Consider the following 21,420-nt stretch of genomic DNA (forward strand, 5'->3'; position numbering starts at 1 on the left):
GTCACCTCCTGGCTCAAACCCAGGCTCCCAAGCCCAGATTTCCCACCAAACGTGTTGCTCTGGTCTTACATAATTTCTTGGCCAAACGCCACCAGTGGCTGTGGGTTGCTTCCAATGGCTTACAGCCTGAATGTAATAGACACCACATGTCAATGTGTTATGATGGCCCTGAGAGACAGGGCCTCTGACCCCTGCAAAGCAGAGCCTGTACACAGAGGCGTGGCTGGCTGCTGCCTTCCAGCTGGGGCAGGGCGTGCCTGGGATGGGCTTGCTCTCAATTGTTGCACACTGATGGGAGATAAAAGGCAAGCCCCAGGACTCCTCCAGCCTCTCATTCCTCCAGTAGCTTCCCTGGGAGAGCAGACCAAGGAGAAGGCCAGGTTGGTTCACGTTTGAGCAGAGGAACCTCTCCAGCTGCTTAAAAGCAGTCAGGTGAAGCTGTCCGAAGATGGCTTCCCTTTGGAGATTTGCATCTCTCCTCTGGGCTGTCGCTGTGTTTTTGGCTGCGGTGAGTGACAAAGACCTTTGGGGGTCAGCAAAAAGAATGTTGTGGTCCCTGAAAGACTGACAAATCTGTGGCAGCACAGGCGTTTATGGGATCCTTTTTGTGCGGCTCTGGGCACAATTTGCTGTGTGTGTTTAAAACAACAACAAGAGAGGGGGGGAAATTGGGTGGTTGGTGTGGTGTGGTGTGGTGGTTTGAGCTGTTGGCCAGATTGCTAAGTTTTGAATCTTGTCTCAGCTCCTGGCTCCAAAGTTTGCAGTGCCCTCTTAGTCTCAGGTACCCCATCTGTAATGTGTGGGTCAAAATGTTGACCTTATAGAGTGTTGCAGAAGATACTGTGTGAGTGTGCAGTAAGTGTTTTGCCCACTAAAAAAACAGGTTATTGGTATTGTCAGTGCTTTTTTCCTTAAAAAAAAAATTTAGGGGTACTCTTTTTCCTACTTATACAGTGGTACCTCGGGTTACATATGCTTCAGGTTACAGACTCAGCTAACCCAGAAATCTTACCTCAGGTTAAGAACTTTACTTCAGGATGAGAACAGAAATCGTGCAGCAGTGGCGCAGCGGCAGTAGTGGTACCTCAGGTTAAGAACAGTTTCAGGTTAAGAACAGACCTCCAGAACGAATTAAGTTTTTAACCCGAGGTACCACTGTATTGAAATACTGCCCGTCAATGAGGCCAAACTTAGATTCACAAAATGTTTAGGGGTATGCGTACCCCACCCCAGAAAAAAAGCACTGGGTACTATTATGATTACCATGATTTTTGGAAAAGTCTGGGGAAAATCTGCTTTAGTAATATTAATTCATTTGATTAAGGCAAAAGAGGCTTTCACATACCAGGAATTAAAACTGGTAGTCAAATATTTTGTTTAGATCAATATTTTCAGCTGAGAAATTGGGTACAAAATTGATCTAAGAAAGGAAGCAACTTTTGAGAATACATTTCAGCAGAGAAAGGCAAAGATTGATACCTAAGATCTATAATGCATTGGTATATATTGATGGTTAAGATGGAATAAATATTGCAATAAATGGAAGGCAGAGTTATGGAAATGTATTCCAGATAAGATGTGGGTATCTATATGAAAACAAAGTAAACATTTATCCTCTAAAGTAAGTTTGGCCGAATCATTTTCAAATATGGGCCAGATGGTATATTAGGATTTTGGGGGTGTATTGCATTAGAAGCAGAAAAAAGTATCAATTTATTATTCATTGATGGTAACTAAACACTAAAAGTTCAAGATTGAAGAGAAAGAGCAAGTTCCAAAAGTGATAGACTGGGAGATGGTGTGTTATAAAAACAAGAAAAGTTTGGGAGACTGAATTATTTTAAAGTATTATGCTAACATTAGGTTTTAGAGAATATAAATTGGAACAAAATAATATTAATTGCATATGTATTTGTAGATAAAAATAATTAAGAGGAAGTTTATAGCTGGGGCTATGATTAACTGTATTTATTGATATGTGTACTAAGATTTGTATATATATATGTTTTGTTTAGGTGTATGTAGATTGATTTAAGTTCTTAAAACTTAAAAAAAAAATTACACATCCATGGCATCACAACATCATACAAAACAAAATTACACAAAAGTGCTTTAACATAGCCATAAGAATACAGCGCAGAACAATTTACTACATGTTAAAATAGGGAAAAAACACAAATACATAATAGAACAATAGAATTGTAGAGTTGGAACCCCCTGCAATGCAGGAATCTTTTGCCCAACGTGGGGCTCCAGCCCATAATAAGAGTCTCATGCTCTACTGACTGAGAACTTGGATCCACTTAGCAACTACCACCAGGGGAAGTGTCCAAGTAATACAGTGGTACCTCAGGTTACATACACTTCAGGTTACATACGCTTCAGGTTACAGACTCCGCTAACCCAGAAATAGTGCTTCAGGTTAAGAACTTTGCTTCAGGATGAGAACAGAAATCGTGTGGTGGTGGCGTGGTGGCAGCAGGAGGCCCCATTAGCTAAAGTGGTGCTTCAGGTTAAGAACAGTTTCAGGTTAAGAACGGACCTCCGGAACGAATTAAGTACTTAACCAGAAGTACCACTGTACATCTAACCAAAACATTTTCTGGAGAAGTGGCAGTTATATTACATCTCTCTGACCAGCCACTTGATGCAAGACCTTTTTCTTATCTGTCAAGTTGAGCAATGCCCTATTGCAATAGCTATAATAAATGCCGGATGCTGGATTTGAATTGATTTCCTTTGTTTTGAACAAAGTGGAGTAGATATAAATTCTTACCACATCCTTGTATCTGCATACTTGGTCCCCCTGCTTTCACTCGCCATTACCTTACATTTTTGCAAATGTTTTTCAGATAGAGCAAGGGTGATTCTTTGATGATATAATGTTATTGTTAAATGCATTTTTAAAAAATAGCGGGAGAGATTTGCCTGATGCTGTGTATGCACTAGACATCCAAAGCACATTTAAAACACATGACTTAAAAAAATCCTTGGAACTGTAGCTTGTACTGGGAATTTTGCTCTGTGAGGGATAAACTACAGTTCCCATAATTCTTTGAGGAAGTCACATGCTTTAAATGTATGGTATGTATGCAATTTGGGATCTTGAATTTGGTAGTGCTCGGCTTTTGAGCAGAAGCTCAGTCACAGAGCATGTGCTTTTCCTGTAGATCAGGGATGGGGAACCTGTTGCCCTCCGGCGCTTGCTAGACTCAAGTTCCCATCACCCCGACCATGCTGGCCAAGGCCCATGGGATTTGGAGTCCAACAACATCTGTAGAGCCACAGGTTCCCCATCCCTGCTGTAGAAGGACTTGGTTTCACTCCCTAGCGTCTCCAGGTAATGGGTGGCAGGAAAGTCTTTTCTCCATCTGAGACCCTTTGGAACAGCTGCCAGTCAGAGTTGATGATATTGGCCTAGAGATAGACAAATGATCTGATTCGGTATAAGGCAGCTTTGTATGTTCGAGGAGTTTTATAGTTAAACAGGGATTCAAATCTGAGTGATCCAAAATATTGGTTGGCTTTAGAAGCTGATTGCACAAGTTCATGGAGGATAATAAGTCTATCAGCAGCTACATGCCCCTGAATACCAGTTGCTGGGAGCAGGAAGTTGCTGGGAGCAGGTTCTGCTTCCTAGAGGCACCTGCATGGAAGCAGATTCTCTTTATCAAAAGGGGAACCTTGTCTGTCTTGCCAGTGGGAAACAACAGAGCCCTGAGGCAACTTAAAGGCTCTTTGCGCTCCTTGTGATCAGTTCACCAGCTTATCTGTGCAGTGCTGTTATCATTCACTGTGTCTCCTGTGGTCTTCCTTAGCTGGGGGTTGGGGGGGGGGTTGTACATTTTGCATCGCCCTCTCATAATTGCATTATTCCAACGTTGCGTCAGAAATGCTGACTCACTATTTGGAAGAGGCTATAAAACAAATCAGTCATGGGTGTAGCCCAGGGAGGGGCGGGGTGGGGGGCAACTCCCCCCACCTAAATCAATAAAAGTTAATAAAAATACATAGCAAACTGAGGTTTTGCTCCCTCTGCCAACAAAAATCCTGGCTACGCCCATGAAATCAGTTGTTGATCTTTAAAATCACAACCAGGTGAAGAGTTGAAATTCGGAATGCAGTGGACCACTTTGTAATTCTCAGATGTTCCTCTTTGTTTGCTGTTCCACTAGAGGGAACACAGCTGTGATATTTAATTTGGATATGGGGAACCCATGGCCCCCAGCACTGTAACTGTTTTTAGTTCATGTTGTGAACTAACTTGGATCCCGCAATGGGAGGAAGGCAGGGTGTTGTGGTTGCAGTTGTTGTTGTTGATGATGATACAGTATTATTATTATTACTACTGATTTATTAATTGCCTTCTAAACTACCGTCTCAAGGCAAATTTACACATAAGATAATTAAACCAGTTAAAATCTCGAAAGCAACAAATACATTTAAAACAAGACTAATACCCTAACAAGTGGTCACTTGTGGTACAGACCCATTTATCCAGCTGGGGAAGCCCATCAGAACAAAAATCTCTCTCTCCCCCCCAAGTAAGTGCATAAAGGGGGTGCCTGTCATCTTGACAGGAATGCTATTCCACAGAAGAGGGGCAGCCCAGCTGAAAGCCCTGGTCCATGTTGCTATGGGGCTGGCTTCTGAGAACTTTGGAACTTGCAGGAGAAACTCTTTCACATCTCTCAGCAATCTTCTGGGTGTATAAGGGAAGAGGCAATGTCTCAGATAACTTGGTCCTCAACTGTTTAGGGCCTTCACCTTGAACTTGGCTTGGTAGCATATTGGCAGCCAGTGCAAACCCTGCAAGCAGGGAAATTAATTAATTAAGCTCCAACTCACCATCTTTGACCATTGACTAGGTTGGGTAAGGATAATGGGAGTTGTAAAGGTAAAGGGACCCCTGACCATTAGGTCCAGTCGTGACCGACTCTGGGGTTGCAGCGCTCATCTCGCTTTATTGGCCGAGAGAGCTGGCGTACAGCTTCCGGGTCATGTGGCCAGCATGACTAAGCCACTTCTGGCGAACCAGAGCAGCGCACGGAAACGCTGTTTACCTTCCTGCCAGAGTAGTACCTATTTATCTACTTGCACTTTGACGTGCTTTCAAACTGCTAGGTTGGCAAGAGCAGGGACCGAACAATGGGAGCTCACCCTGTTGTGGGAATTTGAACCGCTGACCTTCTGATCAGCAAGTCCTAGGCTCTGTGGTTTAACTCACAGCGCCACCTGTGTCCCAATGGGAGTTGTAGTCAGCAACAAATGGAGGGTTACAGGTCCCTCTCCCACCAGTTTATTTGATAGTTCGTCTAGATAAACACACACACACACACACACACACACACACACACACCCCACACACACTTTGAATCAGATAAAATCAAATAAACCTAACTTGGTGACAACAAATGTCTGTGGCATCACAGACTGAGAGAAGCTGGATCAAACAGGTGGAGTTAAATAAGGGTGTGGAAGCCGTCCCTAGTGTTGCTTGACCTGCTTAGAGTAAAAAGGCTCCTTGTTTTTGACAGTGCCCACTAGAGCTGATCAGAAGCGGCTCTTTCCATGGGCGATGGCTGGGTTGAATTAGGTTTTAAGTAACCAGAGCAACACAATGAAAACACCACCCTAAGTCACTCCTACTGTATGCAAAGCAGCTCTGCCTAACCTCAGTGTGGCTTACAGTGCTGGGTGCTGACTTAAAGTTAGGGTGCTCTTTGCCCAGAGGAATCTTATAATATCCCAGGAGGCTTTTGCATAGTGTACGCTGGGAAAAGGCCACAGCTTAGCGATTGAGAAGATGCTTTGCAGGCCAAAGGGCCCAGGTTCAAATCCTGACACCTGCCCATTATTATTATTTCAGTACAGTCATAAAGGTAAAGGGATCCCTGAGGATTAGGTGCAGTCGTGACTGACTCTGGGGTTGCAGCGCTCATCTCGCTTTATTGGCCAAGGGAGCTTCCGGGTCATGTGACCAGCATGACTAAGCCACTTCTGGCGAACCAGAGCAGCGCACGGAAACGCCGTTTACCTTCCCATCGGAGCGGTACCTATTTATCTACTTGCACTTTGAGGTGCTTTCGAACTGCTAGGTTGGCAGGAGCAGGGACCGAGCAATGGGAGCTCACCTCATCGTGGGGATTCGAACTGCCAACCTTCTGATCGGCAAGTCCTAGGCTCTGTGGTTTAACCCACAGTGCCAACCTTGGGTTAAATATGCTTCATTCAGGTTGAGCGTTTTCAGGTTATGTTCTGTGGCGACCTGGAAGTAACGGAGCACGTTACTTCCGGGTTTTGCCGCTCGCGCATGCGCAGATGCCCAAAATGACGTCACAGACATGCACGAAAATGGTGAAATGCGACACACGCAGACGCACAGTCGCGTGTTATGTTCTACTCGGGATGCGAACGGGGCTCCGGAACGGATCCTATTCGCATCCAGGGGTACCACTGTATATTTAATTCTTGCTTTCCCCACAAAAGCGTCCCAAAGCAATGTGCAGTATAAAAACAACATGCAAACCAAATATAAGAGTGAGAATAAAACAAGAGCCCATAACTGTTCCATCTGCTTTCGACTCCAGGAGGGACCACTTTTGCATCTGACCTCACCTGTCACTGGCATGTGAGCACTGGAAGGGCATCTGACCCTTGAGCTGGAAAAAGGCTCCCCTCCTCTGCTTAAATAGAAATATAGTAAATAAATTAAAGAACAGGAAAGAGCAGAATGAACATCAGAGAGGGTGGGTGAAAGGAAAGGAATTGTAGGTGGGGAGATCTGTTGCTTTCCGGTCTTCCCAGAGCCACCTGGTTGGCCACTGTGAGAACAAGATGGTGGACTAGTTGAGCTCTTGGCCTGATCCAGCGGCACTTTTCTTATGTTAAGCTCTACTGTATAACTAATCCAAGTTTATGAAGCCTGAAAGACTGGAAAGGAGGACTGGATCTCTGGGGGATACCTGGCCAACCCTGTTCCAGAGGCAGGGCAGGGATATGCTGCAGTTGAACAAAGCCTTCATTGTGCTGCCCAGACTGAACTGAGTCATTTATTTCGTTTTTATTTTCGCAAATTCTTTCCTTCTCTCTTAGCCCATCAGCATGGTGGAACACGCAGAGTTCTTGAAAGCCGGGAAGGAGCCTGGTCTTCAAATCTGGAGAATCGAGAAGTTTGACCTGGTCCCAGTGCCCAGAAATCTTTATGGGGATTTCTTCACCGGAGATGCCTACGTCATCCTCAACACCATCCGCCAGCGCAATGGGAACCTGCAGTACGACCTTCATTTCTGGCTAGGTAAGGTTGGGGTTTTGTGCAGGGACCCCGCAGGTGGCTCAGGGTGAAGACTTGTTGAGAAATCAGTACAGGAAGCCTTTCACTTCCTATCCCTACCATTGCTAGGTAAAGGGACTCTTGACCATTAGGTCCAGTCACGGACGACTCTAGGGTTGCGGCGTTCATCTCGCTTTATTGGCCGAGGGAGCCAGCATACAGCTTCCGGGTCATGTGGCCAGCATGACTAAGCCGCTTCTGGCGAACCAGAGCAGCACACGGAAACGCTGTTTACCTTCCCGACGGAGCGGTACCTATTTATCTACTTGCACTGCTAGGTGGGCAGGAGCAGGGACCAAACAATGGGAGCTCACTCCGTCACGGGGATTCGAACCACCGACCTTCTGATCGGCAAGTCCTAGGCTCTGTGGTTTAAGCCACAGCGCCACCTGCGTCCCTTCTACCATTGCTACCATTCCATGATTTTAAACCTATCTCTGGTTGATTTCTGCATTTTTAAAAACTTGTTTTATTGTTTTTATTGTATAATTGTAAATCTGCTGCCATGAAATTGAAATTGCTTTGGGGGAAGGGATGTAGTTCAGTGGCAGAGAATCTGCTTTACATGCAGAAGCCCCCACTTTCAATCTGTGGCATCTCTAGGTAGGACTGAGAACGTCCTCTGCCAAGATCCTGGAAAGCCACTATTGATCAGTGAGCTAGTTGAGGCAACTATTTGACTCAGAATAAAGCAACTTCCTATGTTTCTAATATATATGAATAGATTATTATTATTATTATTATTATTATTATTATTATTATTATTATTATTATTATTCACCTCATTGCAATAATATGGCTATCAGTGAGTGCTAGCCATAGTGGCTATGCTTTGCCTCCACTGCTTCTGAAGACCAGTTGCTGGACACCAGTTGGTGGAAACCACATGAGGGGAGGTTGCTCTTGTTCTCAGGTCCTCCTTGAGGGGCTACCACAGGCATCTGGGTGGCCACTGAATAGTTGGGCCACGGGCCATATACAGTGGTACTTCTGGTTACGAACTTACTTCGTTCCGGAGGTCTGCTCTTAACCTGAAACCGCTCTTAACCTGAGGTACCACTTTAGCTAATGGGGCCTCCCACTGCCACTGTGCCACCGCAGCACGATTTCTGTTCTCATCCTGAGGTAAAGTTCTTAACCTGAGGTACTCTAGGTTAGCAGAATCTGTAACCCAAGGTATTTGTAACCCGAGGTACTGCTGTATCCAATGGGCTCTTCTTATATTCTTCCTTTTCAAAAGTGCTGCATAGTTCACGGTTGGTTGGTTGGTTGGTTGGTTGGTTGGTTGTTTACTGACAATAAACCAAAGCAGTGATTGATATATTCAAGGTTAAGGTTTACCTAGGAGTAACCCCTATTGAACTCGTTGGAGTTTATTTCTCAATAGGCATGCTTCTCTCTCCTTTTCTGATTCCTAGGGGACCAATGCAGCCAGGATGAGAGTGGATCCGCTGCCATTTTCACAGTGCAGCTGGACGATTACCTTGGTGGGAAGGCAATTCAGCACCGGGAGGTACAAGGGCATGAATCGTCCACTTTCGCAGGGTACTTCAAATCAGGCATCAAATACAAGGTAGGTGTATACAAGTTCAGTTCCTTGCTCGGTAGTACATCTGTACCTCATTAGCAAAAGCATTTCTGGACTGCCTGCCATCCAGGAATATAAATTCAAACCAGGTGATTTTTTGATTAGCCCATCTTTGGAATCATAGAGCTCCCATTACTCCTTAATATTCCCCTAAATTATGGAATTGTTGGAGCTTCAGACCTGCCTGCGTTAAGTCTCCCAAAGTACAGGAGAGCTATGGGCGCTATTCTACTAGTAAGGATTTCTGTTTGCTCAACAGTTGGATCTGTTTTGTATAAATAGTTGCATATTTTAGGGGTTTTATCCTTGTTTTGAATATTGGTTTTTGTATGTCAGTTTCATGGGGTGTGGGGAGAGCAAGCAAACGTAACAAAAAATCTCAAGTTGTGCCATCTCCACTTGATCAGGCTTTTTTAGATGGCTAAATTGTACAGTGGTACCTCAGGTTAAGAACTTAATTCGTTCTGGAGGTCTGTTCTTAACCTGAAACTGTTCTTAACCTGAAGCACCACTTTAGCTAATGGGGCCTCCCGCTGCTGCCACGCCGCCGGACCACAATTTCTGTTCTCATCCTGAAGCAAAGTTCTTAACCTGAAGCACTATTTCTGGGTTAGCGGAGTCTGTAACCTGAAGCGTATGTAACCTGAAGCGTATGTAACCCGAGGTACCACTGTAGTTGAATTTCACGAACAACAACCTAGGGCATAGGTAGACAAACCAAGGCTCAGGGGCTGGATCCGGCCCAATCGCCTTATAAATCCAGCCCACAGATGGTCTAGGAATCAGCATGTTTTTATATGAGTAGGATGTGTCCTTTTATTTAAAATGCATCTCCGGATTATTTGTGGGGCCTGCCTGGTGTTTTTACATGAGTTGAATGTGTGCTTTTATTTAAAATGCATTTCTGGGTTATTTGTGGGGCATAGGAATTCGTTCATTTCCCCCAAAAAACTATAGTCCGCCCCCCCCCAAGGTCTGAGGGACAGTGGACTGGCCCCTGCTGAAAAAGCTGGCTGACCCCTGTCCTAGCATGTGGGTGAACTGACACACCACCCTTCTCAGCTATCTGCATTTGACAATTTGCTATCCTCCTCCTCTCACCTTACAAAACTCTTGCTAAGACAATCTCACAGAAAGGTCACAGCTCATCCTCTTCATTTCCATTTCCCTGTAAACAGGGAATATTTAAAATACTCAAGCCTGACCCCAAGAATCCACAGACAACGACAAGGATGAAGTGTGTTTATACAGCTGTTGTGTAAGCTTACGAAGAATAAAAAGGGCATGCAGTGCAGACTTTTAAAGCCACAGTGTCCATTTCTCCCAGAATAAATGCAGCAATTATAGAAGGAAATGATAAATAGATAAAGAGGTACATTTGAGGTTCCTCCAGACTGACAGTATTTTGTAGGAGGGAAACAAGTGCATATCAAGGAAATTTAGGTTTAAGGAATTAAAGTGCACTGGTGCCCTGGAGCTATAAGCCCACTATGAAAAAGAAAATTTTATTTATTTATTTATTTATTTATTTATTTATTTATTTATTTATTTATTTATGCAATTAGGAATGGGCTCCTCCAGAGGACCTGTTTCTTGAGCATTCTTCTTGATTTGCTTGCACAAAGCTTATTAAATTATACCTGGTTTATATCTGAATTCTACATGGCAAAGAACATCCATCCTGATTTGCTTGTGGGTGCTTAATTTTCCCATGAAGCATGCATTAATCCAGCACTTTCCCCTGTGCATGTTAGCATTTCCTCATCATTTCCCGTGCTTTAAAAATTGAAATTCCTTGTTGGATTTTTTTGTGCTGGGCAGTGTTTCTCATACTTGGGTCTTTAGCTGTTTGTTGTCGGACTACAGTTCCCATCATTCCTATCTAGCAGGGAGTTGGTAGTTCAACAACAGCTGGAGAACCATGCTTGAAAAACACTGTACAGTGGTGCCCCGCAAGACGAATGCCTCGCAAGACGGAAAACTCGCTAGACGAAAGAGTTTTCCGTTTTGGAGGTGCTTCGCAAAATGAATTTCCTATGGGCTTGCTTCGCAAGACGACAATGTCTTGCGAGTTCCTGCTGGTTTCCCCCCTTTTTCTAAGCCGCTAAGCCGCTTATCAGCTGATCCGATCAGCAGATAAGCCGCTAAAAGTCGCTAATAGCGCTAATCCGCTAATCCGTCAATGGGCTTGCTTCACAAAACGAAAAAACCGCTAGACGAAGAGAATCACAGAACGGATTCTTTTCGTCTTGCGAGGCACCACTGTACTGGGGTGACAGAACACTTTGATCTACTTTAATTGTGCAAACCTGAATTTCTCCTTCAAAATAGGGACAGTCTACAGGCAGTCAAAGTGACAAGGAAATGCACTGAAAGGTGTGGAATGAATGTTTAAATGGGAAGACGTATAACCACCATGCAAGCAAATAAGGATGAATGCTCTTTGACATATAACTCCTGCAAACAACTTAGAACAGACACTTAATAAAGACAAGATATAATCAGACCTCTTCATTTCAGGATAAATTCTCATTGAATAGGTTGTCTACAGCAACTGTTACTCAGCTGCTAGGGACAGCTTTCTCATTGTGATGCTAATCTGTCTGAGACTCAGGTAGACCCAAGCAAGGTGTTCAGCTTGGTGGATGGCCAGTCAAATTGTTTCTTTGTTCTTCTAGGCTGGTGGTGTGGCTTCTGGCTTCCGCCACGTGGTTCCCAATGAAGTGACTGTCCAGAGACTCCTTCAGGTCAAAGGAAGGCGAACTGTACGTGCTACAGAGGTGCCCGTCACCTGGGACAGCTTCAACACCGGTGATTGCTTCATCTTAGATCTGGGCCAGGTGTGTTCTGTTTCGTTAAACAAACAAACAAACAAACAAAACTCATTATTTTTCCTTAGGTAGGAATATCTAAATCTGTCAATTTCAGTTTCTCTCAGTTTCTTACATTTTTGCTAGTCTTAATTTCAGTTTTCCACAAATCAACATCAGTTTGTATTAAAAAAAAGTCTCTTGAACATTTTAATTAGCATTTTATTGAAAAATTCTAATATACACATTTTTTCAAAGCCGTTTTCCCATACATAATGCATTCTTGTTTCTTACTTTCACATTTTTATACACACTTTTTTTTACACCCTTTTTTAACACATTTTTATACACACTTTACCTCAGAATATGCATATTTTTTTTTTTTGTACGTTACATGTCTGGAAAACTGCACTGCAAAATTCAGAGAAGAGTGAATTTTGAAGGATAGTTGTATTCCGGTTCACACATTTTTTCAGAAAGTAAAAATTAAGTAGATTCACCTTTAAATGTGAACTGGATCTAGTTTTTCCACCACCCCAATGCATCTCTGAACCAGAACATGATACTTTTTTGAGTTTCCCTGGTTCTGCTCTGGTCCCTTTTGTTATGGGGCATGAAAAGACTTGGAGGAAATAATAACATGTGGTCAGTCCATCCATGCTTGATACGAATGTGTCCTGCCAAGCAAGCACATTTTCCTAGCTGATTGTACAAACTGCTCAGCTCCAGCCTGAAGCCAGCTTTGCCTGTGACACATTCCCAGTTTGAGGGCAGGCACAGGCTTAAAGTGGACACAACTGGTCTGGCCCCCTAAAATAAATTATTTTGTTATTTTGTTATATTGCTGATTTTGTGGAAGCTATTTTGAACTGTGGAGAAGTAGCATATAGGTGTTGTCAATAATCCAATCATTACCTTATTTAGGCTGTGACCTGGTTCGCGCATAACACTAAACTATGGTTTATAAAAACTATGGTTTATATAGAGTTATGTGTGAACGGTGGTTTGTTAGCTTTGATTGCTCATTCATAAACCTCCGTTTATAAACCTTAAAAAGGTAAAGGTAGCCCTGACCATTAGGTCCAGTCGTGGACGACTCTCGGGTTGCGGCGCTCATCTCGCTTTATAGGCCAAGAGAGCCGGCGTTTGTCCGCAGACAGCTTCCAGCTCATGTGGCCAGCATGACTAAGCCGCTTCTGGCGAACCAGAGCAGCGCACGGAAACGCCTTTTACCTTCCCGCCAGAGTGGTACCTATTTATCTACTTGCACTTGACGTGCTTTTGAACTGCTAGGTTGGCAGGAGCTGGGACCAAACAACAGCAGCTCACCCCGTCGCGGGGATTCAAACTGCCGGCCTTTTGATCGGCAAGCCCTAGGCTCTGTGGTTAACATTAATCATAGCTTAGTATTGTTTCATGTTCTCATTGGTGTTTTCAACCGTTATGTGGCATGGTTTAAGTGATCAGCTGCCAGGTGCCTCAGCTTTAACTGCAGTTGGTTAAACCATGGTTCACATTAACCACGGTCTAATGGTATGTGAGTACAAGGTCATTTCTTTGAATCATAAGAAATCTGACTCCCGCTTCCCACTATACAGTCATAGTATTTGCCTCTTTAACCTCCTTCTTTCTGTGCCCTGCAGAATATTCACCAGTGGTGTGGCTCACAAAGTAACAGGTTTGAAAAGCTGAAGGCCACCCAAGTCGCCAAGGGGATCCGGGATAACGAGAGAAGTGGACGTGCAAGGGTCTATGTCATAGATGATGGTGCTGAGCGGGAAGAGATGCTGCAGGTCCTGGTCTATTTACTTTCTCACAAATCCATACGTGCTACTCAGCTGCAATCCTACATGCAGTTACTTGGGAGTAAACCTAACACAGGGAAACTTACTTCTGAGTAACTATGTGGGGTCAAGGTATATGCTTTACAGAGAATCCCTGACTAGATTTTGCAGGGAACTTAAACGCAGTTGCCATTTCTGCCTATTTGCTTGCATCAGCAGAGGGATGGGGCATTCTGTTAATTTCCCAATCTCCCGTGTGGAAGTCCAGTTGAGGGTCCTACAGATTAAAATCCAGCCTCTTCTGAATTTCAGTGCTTTTCACCAAAAGTGGTGGGTGAGAGAAAATGGGGCAGTGTTGCTACGTGCACAAAGGTACCGTTTCAGCATGTTTTTGTTAATCGAAACATGAAAGGGTCAGAGCCCAGTTGATGGTGAGTGTGTAAGAGCTGCCGCCTCCCACCAACCCCTTGCACATTCAGTAAAACTGCACCGGGATACTGTAGGAGAGGTTTGAATTCTGAATTTTTATAACAACAACAATTTATTATTTATGCCCCACCCATCTGGCTGGGTTTCCCCAGCCACTCTGTGTGGCTTCCAACAGAATATTAAAATACAATAATCTGTTGAACATTAAAAGCTTCCCTAAACAGGACTGCCTTCAGATGTCTTCTAAAAGTCTGGTAGTTGTTTTTCTCTTTGACATCTGATGGGAGGGCGTTCCACAGGGCGGGCGCCACTACAGAGAAGGCCCTCTGCCTGGTTCCCTGTAACTTGGCTTCTCGCAGTGAGGGAACCACCAGAAGGCCCTCGGTGCTGGACCTCAGTGTCTGGGTAGAACGATGGGGGTGGAGACGCTCCTTCAGGTATACTGGGCCGAGGCCATTTAGGGCTTTAAAGGTCAGCACCAACACTTTGAATTGTGCTTGGAAACGTACAGGGAGCCAATGTAGGTCTTTCAAGACCGGTGTTATGTGGTCTTGGCGGCTGCTCCCAGTCACCAGTCTAGCTGCTGCATTCTGGATTAGTTGTAGTTTCTGGGTCACCAGAGAGGAGGAAGGTAAACAATCCTGCTTTTGGGCATCCCATGGACATCTGGTTGACCACTGTGAGAACAGGATGTTGGAGTAAATGCACCCCATCCTTCTCCCTGCTGAGTTCCACTAGGGCAGGCATGTCCAACTCCCAAGAGACTGCGATCTACTCTCAGTATAAAAAAAACTGGCAGTGATCTACCCACTGTCACTGGAGGGAGGAGGAACGTGCGTGGGGTGGGTGGATTGCCCAGAGTTGTTGAGCCCAGAGTTGTTTGTTGAGCTTTTTGGGGGTAGGGTTGCCCAGAGCTCTTCAGCTTTTATTTGTTAAGTTTTGGTAAATTTTATTTAATCCCCAAATTGATAAGGGTCCCACGACCTACCAGGATCAGCCAGGGATCTACCGGTAGATCGCCATCTACTGGTTGGACATGCCTGTACTGGGGCAACATTGCGACTTAAGGAGGGAACTTGCAACCAGTACCACTCCCTGGACTGTTTGCTAACATGAAGGCCAGGAGGCAGGGTGCTGGCTGAGGGCAGACTTCAGTTGGTAGGGCAATGTCCCATTTGCCTTAGTGGACCAGCCTCCCCTGTCAAAGCCATGCCCTAAAATTAGCCTTTGCACTGGTCGATTTCCATAAGGTTTTGAATTTGGCTTCTCCTTCCTGCCCTCTCCATTTCCCACAACTATCCTCTTGTGCAACAGGCATAAATCAGGGTTAAAAAGAGAGAGTAAATGACTATTTTTCCATGTGGGATCCTGTTTATTTCTTCAGTTAAAGCATCTGGCGAGCAGAGAGCCTGTTTAGTCGGCATGCACTCCTCTAGAAACTTTTATATATTATTATTAATAATTTTTTGCGTGTTTGCTTTTCAGGTCCTGGGACCCAAGCCCACCCTGCCAGCAGGCACTACTGATGACGGTGCAGCTGACACAACCAACCGAAGGCTGGCTAAGCTGTACAAGGTATAACAAGATCCAGATGGCCAGTGAGCCAGAGGGAGGGAGCCCTATGGAACAGTGGAGAGAGACAGCGCTCAAAGCAGTATTTGGGGGTGTGCTTTTTATCTCCCAGGGAGAACAAAGAGCTGTTTCAGCATTGCCTGTCAATGACTGGCTTTGGCTAGAGTGCATGGCGGGAACAGTGTCAACGCCATGAATGCCAAACCACCCAATAAGCTGAACTTTCATTTTATTTTATTTTTTCATTTTGCTTTTGCAATAGAAACCTGTCCAATGGAGTACTGTATAACCAAAAATATTAAGATAAGTGGAACCTGCAGCAAAATGTTGCAGAATATCCTCATCCCTTAACAGAAGTGTTGGATGTGTGTGTGAGAGTTTATACTGTGCCATTTAGTTGTTTAGGGTTCCAGACAGCTGGACGTGCATTCTTCCAGAAGACTAGAAGGCCACATTTACACTGTACGTTTAAAGCACTATCACTTTTAACAGCCATTGCTCCCCACAAAGAATCCTGGGAAATGTGGTTTGTTCAGGGTGCTGAGAGCTAAATGTACTTAAGCTTTGTTTTAATCAGGGTTGGCTGACTGGGGTTAAGCCAACACATTTGTGGAGGAGGAGATTTGAGCCGTGAAAAGGAGAGAAGTGGCAGTATTTGTGAGAGAGGACAGTGGAGATGAAATGTGTTAGCTGTGGCTGGAGGGCCCCTTCAGACTGCTTTTGGGTTTTTTTAGTGGGCGGATGTATTCTGCCACATGTCATTAATGCAATAATAGGTTTGTATCAAACTGAATTTCAATCAGAGTAGACCCATTTCAATTAACGGACCTAAGTTAGTCATGCCCATTAATTATGGCTGGTCTACTCTGAGTAGGACTAATGCTGGACACACCCCAAGAATAACAATCTGTTCTGCTGTACTGTTACAGGTATCCAACGGCGCAGGGAATATGGCAGTCTCTCTGGTGGCTGATGAGAATCCATTCTCTCAATCAGCCCTGAGCTCGGATGATTGCTTCATTCTTGACCATGGCACTGATGGCAAAATCTTTGTCTGGAAAGGTAAAAGGAGAGAGATATACAAAAGTCATATGGCTGACACAGGCCATGTTCACACCACACACTTAAAAGTGCTGTTATAACACTTTAAACTGTTGTGGCTTCCCAAAGCGTGTTGGGAGCTGTAGGAGCTGTTAGGTGACTCCTATTCACCTCAGAGAGCTACAATTCCCAGAGTTGGTTTAAGAACCAACTCCTCTTCCCAGGAATTGTAGCTCTCTGAGGAGAATAGGTGTTGCCTAACAACTCTCAACACCCTTAACAAACTGCAGCTGCTTTGAGGGGAGACCATGAATGTTTAAAGTGCCACCATTGTGCTTTAAATGTATGGTCTCTGTGTGTGCTAGTGAAATACATGTGGCTTGGGAATCTGGGGTGGGTTCTCAAGTTCTATGGAGAGTGTGCCTTGTTGTTTTGTTGTAGGGGTGTGAATTTTCTATAGGGGTTAATAGGCAGCATTAAAAACACATAAACACACTCACTGTAAACAAAAGAATGAGTGTACAACAGATTTGGGGAACCTGTGGTCTTCCAGATGTCATTGAACTCCAGCTCCCATCAGTCTCAGTGGGCATGGCTGATGGAGGTTGGAGTCAAACATCTGGAGGGCCAAAAGTTCCTAATTCCTGGTGTACCAAGAAGCACACCACCTGATAATATTACTTTATGCACTTCTCCAACTTGATGCTACATTGAGGGATTGTGGAGGGTGCTGTTTGTTTATTTGTTCAGGTTTATTTAAAAAAATTATCCCACTTTTCTTTTTGAAGAAACTCATACTAAATGCCATTTTTGGCAGGAAATTTAAATGTATTGTCACATCTAACTTGAGGGGAGAAATTGGTGAGGGTGTGTGGAACAGCATAAGGCCTTGCCACTAGACAAGATTTGAAGGTATAAATAAAAGATGGCAAATAGTTATTTCATTTGTTGCTTATAAATTTTCCCACCATGGTTTGTGTGCATGCACACACATATTTTTTGCTGCAGGCCTCCAAATGTCTTCATGTATTTAAATTTTATCTATTATTATTATTATTATTATTATTATTATTATTATTATTATTGATTTATACCCCGCCCATCTGGCTGGGTTTCCCCAGCCACTCTGGGTGGCTTCCAACAAAAGATTAAAAATACATTAAAACATCAGTCGTTAAAACCTTCCCTAAACAGGGCTGCCTTCAGATGTCTTCTAAACGTCAGACACTTGTTTATTTCTTTGACATCAGAAATACATTCTGCCTCATATGATTGATTTATTTTTTTTTTGCCTCAGAAATATGTTCTGTCTCACATACTTGAATTTGTGCCTGAAGCACAAAATGTCCACATGAAGGACTTCTAAGACCATTTCCCTTTAAAAAAATCACTCCATCTGGTAGCAAATTTTATATTCTCTTTTAATATATCTATCTTCACTCACTCCTGTTGCTAACTTGAAGGTAAAAATGCCAATGCTGAGGAAAGGAAGGCTGCCTTGAAAACCGCCGCAGAATTCATCACCAAGATGGGTTATCCCCGACACACACAGGTAAGGATACAAGAAAAGTTATCCATAGACTTCCTTCTGTTATAGCAGGGATGAGGAACCTGTGGTCCTCCAGGTGTTGTTGGATTTCAGCTCCCATCAGCTCCAATAGCCAGGGCCGGCTCACCCTTGAGGTGGGGTGAAGCAACTGCCTCAGGTAGCAGAAGCCCCTGAGGCGGCACTCCTACAGGCACACCATTCACCGCCACCCCAGTCAGTGGTGGAGAAGTGGCACCAGCAGCAGTGCCGATTTCCAGTGATATCTCACAAGATCTTACTAAAATCTCATGAGATCTCAAAGAGTGCGAGTCATCTCACAGGATTTTGACAAAATCTCGTGATATTGTGATGGAAATCAGCAGTGGAAGTGGCACAGAGGCAGTGCTGGGGGGGCACAACAGCAGTGCCAGCTGAAGAGGTGATGGGGCACATGATGCAGCAGAGCAGGGTGGCACTTTCCATTTTCCCCATTTTCACACCACCCCTGCCAATAGTCAGCATAGTCAGTGGGCAGAGATTCTGGGAGTTGTAGTCCACTAGCATCTGGAGGGCCACCAGTTCCCCACCCAAGTTAAGGAATGAGGTTAGGATTCTTGGAAGGTAAGTGGGAAAAAAAGGTGTTGCAGAAAACACACAAGGTTCAATTCAAAGCAAGATGTGGGAGGGCTGAAATGGGATGGTTGGTTCTCAAACCAGGCTTAAGGAAGGTTTGTTGAGTTTTGGTTGATTTCTTCAGTTGACAAACCATGAATTGTGATTGTCCAGTAAGCCAGAATGTGAAACTATGGTTTGAATTTGACTTTCAATGCTTTTATACTAACCCTGGTTTGCGGTGATGTTTACATTGTCATAGTTCGATCGCCACATAGATTGCTGGTAAGTAAAGGGAGTGAAGTTAAGAACCTAAGGGTTGAGATGACAGAATACAAAAGACGACTAACAAGGTTAAACCATGGTTTGCTTTGGGACTTCTGGGTTGGCGCCATCGCCGAATGGCGGACTCCCCCCCGAGCTCCGGAGGGAGTCTGCTCGGCAGGGGCTGGGTCCTACCGCGCCGGCGACGCGGGGACCCTCAAAAACCACGGGCACGGAGCCCGTGGACATGGGGACTCGGCTGGTACCGTCAGCGCCCTCCCGACTCGTGAAGGAGCCTTTTTAAAGGCTACGGATCGGGTGCCGGGGAGCGGCGTGGTACTGTGAGTCTATCGCTTCCCCTGCCGAGCGCAGCCGCATGCCATTCGTCGGAGAGCGCTGGCTTCTTCCATTGGAAATTCGGACATTTAACAACAACCCGTGAGTAATTGGGTAACCGGGTATAAAAGGAGAAAAAAATGAATTTTTTTCGGATTCGGCACGAGCGGGGGGGGATCTAAAAAGGAAGTCAGTCCCCTCCCTGACTGTAAACATGCTAAAACAAGGACTGAGAAACCAAGATCGATTCAGAAGTTTATTGCTGACAAAAAATATCAATTCCACGATGGGATACTACAAGAATTGTGCTGGAGGAGAAAAGTCGAGGGTGAGAGGGAAAAGGCAACCCCCCCCCCCGGGAACCGGGGCGATTCGGAGAACCTGGCGGAGAGAGATGGAGAGTTTGACAGCTGTCGAAGTAGCTGTCAAATCTTGAGAATACAAAGAGGACTTTGTTACAAGTATTTTGCTGGTTAATTTTGTTACAATTGGATATAAATATGGATACAAAATGTCGGGGGGGGGGGAAAGAAACAACAACTTGACTTTTGGATTAGAGGACACAAAGTTATTGCAACCCCCCTAGAGGGGCTTTGGGACATTACAAGTGGCGTATGTGGAAAACTACTCCGGGATGTGTACTGGGCTTAGCTCCTGGGAAAGTAGCAAAACTGAAATGTTGTTTTGTCTACAGAGGTGACAACACAATAGAATCTTTCTATTGAAGCAAGGTAGGAACTGGACGTAAGTTTTTGTTCCTGAATAACAAACCTCTGTAGAGATACTAGATTTCAGAATAAGAATGGTTTTGCAGCTGAACAAGACAGAAACCTGAGAAAGTAAGAAACAAAAGAGCAAAGGACCAACTACGCCACGGAAAGAACAATGGGAGGAGCAACAATGACCAAGGGAAATTAAAGGCCTCTATTAGACTGGATTTTTGAAATTAAACATTATCAAAACAAGCAAATTCAAAGAAAACCGGCAAGATGGATTGAGGAAAATTTGGCTGTGGACTTGAGACCTCCAGGCCGACAACATACAGACTGATGGACATGGGGAATCCAAACCGGGGAAGGGAGGGGGAATTCTAGAATCCAAAGGCTATGTAACCAACTTTTGGAATCTTCTTCTATCTTCTATCTTTTATCTTTCTATATAACTTTGGTATTTTGATTTAACATGTTTTGGAAAAAAAAGGGGGAATTCGTGGAAGGAAACGGGGCAGATCTTGGGGGAAAAATCTTTGTTCTATTTTGTTAAAGATGAGGAGTGATGTTAAGATTGTAATTTAAATTGGCTAATAGGTACAACATATTAGGTTTAAATTGGGAATGAGAACTTGTGGAACCAACGTTGGGAAAGGGGAATATAGTCGGAAGGGGAAGGAGGGAGTCCCAGAAAGAAGGTTATGAAAATAAGGGTTTAAAATTGGTCTTTCTTTTTCTCTCTTTTCTTTATCTTTTCTATTTTTTCTATTCTGTTATTATTGGAAATTTTAATAAATATGATTATAAAAAAAAACAACAACCATGGTTTGCTTTGGGTACATCTGGAACCTCAAACGATGGTTTGCCATGCTGTCTAAATTGAGCCTATGTGGCTCAATAGCTAGAGAACTGCACTGAGGCCTAGTGTCAATAATAAATTGTGCTGATAAAGCTTTTTTAAAAAAAGAACACTAAATAAATACAATTCTGTCCCAGTTTGGCTTCAGCTGAGACCATTCCATCTCAGGATACTTTCTTTGTTTCAGATCCAAGTCCTTCCAGACGGTGGCGAGACTCCTCTGTTCAAGCAGTTCTTCAAGAATTGGCGTGACAGGGACCAGACAGAGGGCATGGGTGTGGGCTACATCAATTCTCACGTGGCCAAGATTGACAACATTCCTTTCGATGCTGCCACACTACACACCTCCCCAACAATGGCAGCTCAGCATGGCATGGAAGATGACGGCACTGGAAACAAACAGGTAAGTGGGGGAGATGGTGGTTATGCAAAATCGTCACTCTATTAGGCAAAAGGATCTATCCAGCATTTGGCAGCTCAGGACTCCGAGCAAGAAAGATAAAAGCTGAGTGTGTATTGTACTGCAGTCAGTGAGTACAACAAGAGAGAGTATT

At 44.2% G+C, this 21,420-nt stretch overlaps 1 protein-coding gene across 3 annotated transcripts in view; it reads left to right on the plus strand.

The window, feature by feature from the left end:
- Positions 1 to 21,420, plus strand: part of GSN (gelsolin) — a 63,233-nt gene that overhangs the window by 31,252 nt on the left and 10,561 nt on the right. For 2 of the 3 annotated variants that reach the window (XM_081180094.1, XM_081180093.1), the window contains exons 2-9: positions 7,096 to 7,297; positions 8,752 to 8,906; positions 11,600 to 11,761; positions 13,375 to 13,524; positions 15,430 to 15,519; positions 16,446 to 16,578; positions 18,021 to 18,109; positions 21,054 to 21,269. In XM_081180094.1, the coding sequence (XP_081036220.1) occupies positions 7,105 to 7,297; positions 8,752 to 8,906; positions 11,600 to 11,761; positions 13,375 to 13,524; positions 15,430 to 15,519; positions 16,446 to 16,578; positions 18,021 to 18,109; positions 21,054 to 21,269 (1,188 nt within the window). In that variant the 5' untranslated portion in view covers positions 7,096 to 7,104. Of the gene's footprint in view, positions 1 to 316; positions 509 to 7,095; positions 7,298 to 8,751; positions 8,907 to 11,599; positions 11,762 to 13,374; positions 13,525 to 15,429; positions 15,520 to 16,445; positions 16,579 to 18,020; positions 18,110 to 21,053; positions 21,270 to 21,420 lie in introns of those variants that run through there. The other variant, XM_081180092.1, reaches the window with a different exon arrangement.

Source organism: Podarcis bocagei (genome assembly GCF_964188305.1).
Source record: "Podarcis bocagei genome assembly, chromosome: Z".
NCBI classification, from domain to species: Eukaryota; Metazoa; Chordata; class Lepidosauria; order Squamata; family Lacertidae; genus Podarcis; species Podarcis bocagei.